Source organism: Xenopus laevis, chromosome 2S (genome assembly GCF_017654675.1).
Source record: "Xenopus laevis strain J_2021 chromosome 2S, Xenopus_laevis_v10.1, whole genome shotgun sequence".
NCBI lineage: Eukaryota > Metazoa > Chordata > Amphibia > Anura > Pipidae > Xenopus > Xenopus laevis.
The window spans coordinates 66,200,653-66,206,652 of NC_054374.1; the positions used below are offsets into that span (position 1 = coordinate 66,200,653).

At 38.9% G+C, this 6,000-nt stretch overlaps 1 protein-coding gene across 3 annotated transcripts in view; it reads right to left on the minus strand.

Moving 5' to 3' along the window:
• Positions 1-3,233, minus strand: part of LOC108709508 (MORC family CW-type zinc finger protein 1-like) — an 85,190-nt gene extending 81,957 nt beyond the window's left edge. For all 3 annotated transcript variants that reach the window (XM_041583894.1, XM_041583893.1, XM_041583892.1), the window contains exon 1: positions 2,931-3,233. In XM_041583894.1, coding sequence (XP_041439828.1) covers positions 2,931-3,046 — 116 coding nt within the window. In that variant the 5' untranslated portion in view covers positions 3,047-3,233. The remainder of the gene's footprint in view (positions 1-2,930) is intronic.
• Positions 3,234-6,000: the final 2,767 nt, after the last annotated feature.

Consider the following 6,000-nt stretch of genomic DNA (forward strand, 5'->3'; position numbering starts at 1 on the left):
ATGCTAGAATTTTGGTGTAATTTCACTTCTGTAGAAAGATATTGGCTTCTAAGTGTCTAATAAAATGAAAAAAATCATGTTTCACATAGTACAATTACATATATCAGAAATATAATTTATTTTATGAATGAGAACACAGCTGATTTGGAAAGTTCTATGTCTCCTGAACGCGCCACTACCAAATATATATAGTTTTATGGAGATGTATCATTTGTATAAATTAAAATCTCCAGGCAGTACACTACCAAATTTCCAAAGCAGCGCTCAACAAAATAGCATTCTTTGATTTTAAGGCCAAACACTCCACTAACAGTAGGTCTAACCTAGAAAACTACACATTATTAGAAAGAACAGATTCTGGCAAATCAAAAATTGATAAATATATCTATGTCCTGCAAATTACCAAATTGCAATTCTTTCCTAAAGTTATATTTTTTTAAATAAATTGGTGAATTTTTTGAAAAATTACTTCAAAGATTTTAATCTACAGCATCATATCTCCCACACATCATTAGGTACCAATGTAGAACACCCTAAATATGATTGCCAGGAGTCCACTGAACAGTTTGATGCCCAATATGTATAGGTTAACCTAAGCATGTGGCATATAGGGGCCCCAATTTTTTCACACACACATTCCTGATTCCACAGACTGCAAGGAAACCATGATACTATGACAAACCATTTCCTAACCCCCTTTAGGCTCACAATGTAAAGCATCCCCATCCCCATCTTGCTCTATTGGTATAGTGATGGATTCTGAAACATTAAAGGTGAAGTATACCTGAAATCACTGGGGGAGGCAAAAGTTAAACACCCCCAGTGATTGCATTTACTTACTTGATACCCTGGGCCGATTCTCCTCTTATCAGAAAACTCTTTACAGCTTCCTTCTTCTCTAACCCAAGGCTGTCACATACGCAAGTGGAAAAGTCGGCTGTTTCATTAAAGTTTTGCTTTCACTCTACTGTGCATGCACACTCAAAGAAAGAAGAAGCAGAAAGAGGATCGCTCTGTGGTGCTCGCTGAGTGGAACCCTGGACTGGGGCAGTTTTCTGCTAACAAGAGCACCGTCCTGGGGTATCAGGTAAGTACTGTAAATTCATAGGGCCTCTCCTGCCATGAGAAACTTGCCTCAGGTCAGGTGGCATCGAGAGGCTAGTTACCAGGGGAGGCAAAAAGTTGCCTCCCGCAACTTTGAGAGCTGAATTTCTGGTATTTTAAGCAATAGCGCTGTCTGCATTAGTGATGTGGGACCCTTTTGACCTGCTTTTGGCACCACCCCGTAATTTTACCTTTCCTCCTCTTTTAAATCCCTCTGCTCTCCATAGTGGGTGATGTACAGATACTCTGGAGAGCTTATTATGTGCCCCTTACAATACAGAGTCATTATATCTCCCCTTACGTGTCTATTCTCCATTAGAATCGTTCCCAGCTTGGCCAGAATTTCTTTTATAACTGAGACTTTCCATACTCAGCTAAACTGGCCTTTTTATAACTTAAAAATATCCAGTTTAAGTAATAAAGGCCAAGACTACCCTGGCTAATATAGATGGGGCCTGAATGACACCTCTGCTCCAGAAAATCTATACATAATCTATACATCTCTAAATCTTTCTGGCCATTCCAGCTGCTGATTCACATTGCTTGCTACAGCCAATATTATTTTCCACAAGATAAAGAAGAGATGGGTTGTGGGATATGTTGCCCATAGCATTCAATCAGATCTTTGTCTGTGTTTTCTAACTTGTAGATGATTGTTCAAATCTAATTGCTAACTGGTTGCTATGGGCAACATCACCATTGATGTTTGTCTCCAATGTTAATAAATACGCCCCAAGGTGTGAAGGTGAAGAAGCAGAAAAAGATGAACCACAATTTTTTTTACAATGTAAAGACACATGAAGAAGAAGAGATCAGAGCAAAGCGTGAAATAGAGGAGAGATGCTTGATGCAAAAGTGCATCAACTGAAAAAGACCCTGTAGATTAGATTACTTACAATGGCTTTTCTTAAAGAAGACATATAGGGTAAATGAAAAAACCCTAATTTTTTAGGCAATTATAAATAATATATAAAGTTGCTTTTACGTGGTGCTGAAAATTATTATTATCTTTAAAAATAGCCCCTTTATTGGACCACCCTATAGATGTTCTCCGGTCCCTGTCTGTGTTTCAAATAAGGGGTGGGCATGTTCTACCGGTTCCTGCCAGAAGCACAGTAGGAGGTTGACAGCCAATCACAGTCCTGCAGTCACACAAGCAAAGACAGGAATTCAGTTCCCAATCAGGTCCTGCTAGCTGCTGATTGGTTCTTGTCCTACAGTGCAGTGAGCCGGCTCCCCTGGGAATTCAGGGAGTTAGGAAGTTGATAAGAAGGGAAGGATTATCAGGGTTTTTGCAGAAATATTCAATAAATCAGCCTGAAACACTACTTTTTAAACCACGAGGATCATCTGGTATTGACACTGTTTTCAGGAAAATGACTACATGTAAAATGTAAAAATGACGATTCTAAATCAATGCAGATGCTGTTGCATCACGATGTTATACTCAAAGTAAAATAAACTAGATCAAGAAGCTACCATATTTACCATCACAATAATAAAACACATGTATGATCCATTGATTGGACCAGTGTACATTCTATGAAGAATACATTGGAATTCAAGCCATGCAATTGAACTGCTACCTCTCAGCTACAGTTGTGTTTTATTTCCCACCATATAATATATATATGATATAACCCAAGCAAATAGTTTGCATTTTACAACGGATGGCTGGAGATGTATTGTGTTGAACCACTGATGTGCAATAAAACTTCACAATTACGTTTGTGAGATAATAATTGTAATAATAATGGAAGATATATTGCTACATGAGACAAAACATAAAAACAGAGCGACAAACTCGGATGATATTTGCTACTTACGAGTTGGCATGGATATATGCTAAGTTCAAGTTCGCTCTGGATAAGCACTTGTAGCGTTCAGCCATCTCCGCGTTGCGTGGAATTCTCAAAGCAGCGCAGCACTCGGGCGCACACATGAGTCTCTAACAAGCGCACGCCAGCGCCACCACACGGACAGTACTATCCAGAGAAAAGGGTGGGGTTTTTATAACAATGGTTGGCTTGTGTGTCTGCGCACAAACATAACCCGTGACCGTGGGTGGGCCTAGCTAAGGGGCTATGGAGGAAGGAAGGCTGAGACAGCTTCTGGGCCCCAATGCTCTACACTGTCAGGGGTCACTCACTGCCAGAGGATTGTTTGTTGTTCATAGAAGGAAAATCATTTAGTAATAAACAGTGTTACAGTGGAGTTTATGAATAGAAATAAGGAAAATGATTATCTAGTGGACACTGGGATTTACAGCCACCAAATTTGATTTGCAACGAATTTTCAGTCAAAGTCTGTGGACAAGAAAGGTGCCAACCATAGCTGTGCCTTTCCACATAATACATACCTCCCAACTGTCCCTTTTTCGGAGGGACAGTCCCTCTTTTGACAGCTCAACCCCCAGTCCCTCATTTTCACTGGAAAGTCCCTCTTTTCTCTGCACTGAACAGCCAGAAAAAGAAACAAAGTTTCTCACTTAATTGGCTTTTAGCAGAGAGCCCAGAACAGCTAACAGGTGCAAATAAGATACTTTGTAACAATTTTGAGACACAAAAACAAAGTTTAGATAAGGAGAAATATTTTCAAACTTTCATAACCTGCCAAATTTTGTAAAACAAACATGGTTATTAGGGGGTGTGGTCAAAAACATTGCTGCACTACGTGTGAAACATTTTTTTGTCCCTCTTTTTACTTCCAAAATGTTGGGAGGTATGAATAACCAATACTCAGGGTTGCCAGGTTTTAATTTTCAAAACCAGCCAAAGACAGCTAGGGTTGCCACCTGGCCGGTATTTTGCCAGCCTAGCCGGTAAAACACCTGCCGGGGCCCTTAATACAAATTTACTGGCAATGTAGCTGCTGGTAAATTTGTAATACCCTTAAAAAGACCCCTCGGCCCGCCCCCAATCCCCTGTAAACTTAGCTTGTCCTTCGGTTTTTGTCCTGGCCACGCCGTGGCCCCGCCCCTTTGCGGCACAACCCCGTCCCCTTTGATGTCACACCACGGTTTTTGTACCTGCCCCCAACTAGCCGGAAAAATTTTTTGCAAAAGGTGGCAACCCTAGCCAAGAGGCACTTCAAAAGTAGCCCAAAAATAGAACAATACGTGGAGTAAAAAAAGTCTAAAAAATAAATGAATATATGCGACAATATGGATTTTCAAATGATCACGGTTTCCCATATTTTTCCATGAAGCAAAATGGGACGGATTTTCCCGTCATCAGGGTGTAACTACAGAGGGGGGGCCCTGGAGGTTTAGGGGCCCATAAAAAATAAATATTGGTAAAAAAACAGGTAAACAGACATTTTGGCGACCAGCAGATTTTTGCCCCCAAATGTTCTGAAATTGTGAAAAGTTAATGGAAAATGCAGGGGTACAGGGCCCAAAATCTGGTAACTTCTACACAACTTAGCAGGCTGGGTATTGTAGTCTTACATTCAACTTGGCAGTTGGCAAATTTTTAAACAAAAACTACATTACCCAAAATGCACTGGGAGAAGCGAGCTATGGAAACCAAGCCAAAGCCCCAAAAAGTAGCCCAAATCGGTACCTTGGCTAGTTTGTATTTTCAAAACCAGCCTGGGCTTTAAATTAGTAGCCCAATTGGGCTGGAAAACCACCAACCTGGCAACCCTGCCGATACTCTACCAATGTCATGAACTAAAAGGTTAATTGAGATCTAGTAACTTTTAACGCTCAGTGGGATCTTTGGTTTCAAAAAGGTGAAACATAATTGCCTGACTGCTGCTTGTTTACTGTGGGTTGTGCCAGTCATTCAGAAGTGAAGATACAATAAGAAGCTAGTTATTGTACCAGCCTGTTCTCATCTTGTAAAACTTTCCACCAAATGTTAAAACATTCTTGTCAACTGGTTTTGTTTGCCTATTATTTAATTTTTTATTATTTGTGGTTTTTGAGTTATTTAGCTTTTTATTCAGCAGCTCTCCAGTTTGCAATTTGAATAAGAGACAGGAATATGAATAGGAGAGGCCTAATTATGAACATGAGTAATATAAAGTAGCAATAAGAACAAATCTGTAGCCTTACAGAGCACCTGTTTTTAGATGGGGTTAGTGACGCCCATTTGGAAGCTGGAAAGAGTCAAAAACTATAATAATTCAAAAACTATAAATAATGTAGACCAATTGAAAAGCAGCTTAGCATTAACCACTGTATAACCTACTAAAAGTTAACTGGTTAACATGTAAATCTACTGTATAAGAAATGCACTGCTGTTGCTCACATGTAATCTGCTGAGGTAATTATTTTCATTGATATCATTGTTTATATATACATATATAAGGCCAATTCTTATGACCAAGATTTCTCTTTTTTGTTGCACGCCACTAACTGAAGGATATCAGACAGAAATCCTCAAGGGTTATCAATAAGATGAAAATTTCCTTTTTAATTCTTCTTGGCAAATTGCCTGCATGTAGCACCATATTCCCATGTTATAATGATGTTATAGTGACACAGAATAGAGGTCATGTTCATCAATACCTACTGAGCCTTCATATGTGAAGATAGGGGAGTAATATTATAGGAAATTAATTGCACAGATTCCTACTCACGGGCATGTGGAAGAGAAAAATAGTCTAGGCATGCAAAAAAGTACTGTAAATATAGCATAGGTAAGGATTTATATTACACTTTGAGGCGAGGAAACAGTTTATTTTCTAAAGATATTTATTACTTACTGAAATCAAGTTTCATGTCTTTATTATGTCGTTATAAGCCTAAATTCTCTCTCCAAAAATGATGTATTAATTTTCTTTGTTTACGAAATGTATACATTTGAAGGTTAAAGGGCATGTAACGACAAAAAAATAATATCCCTTTTTTACTTTCTTTAATGAAAAAGAAACCTATCTCCAATATAC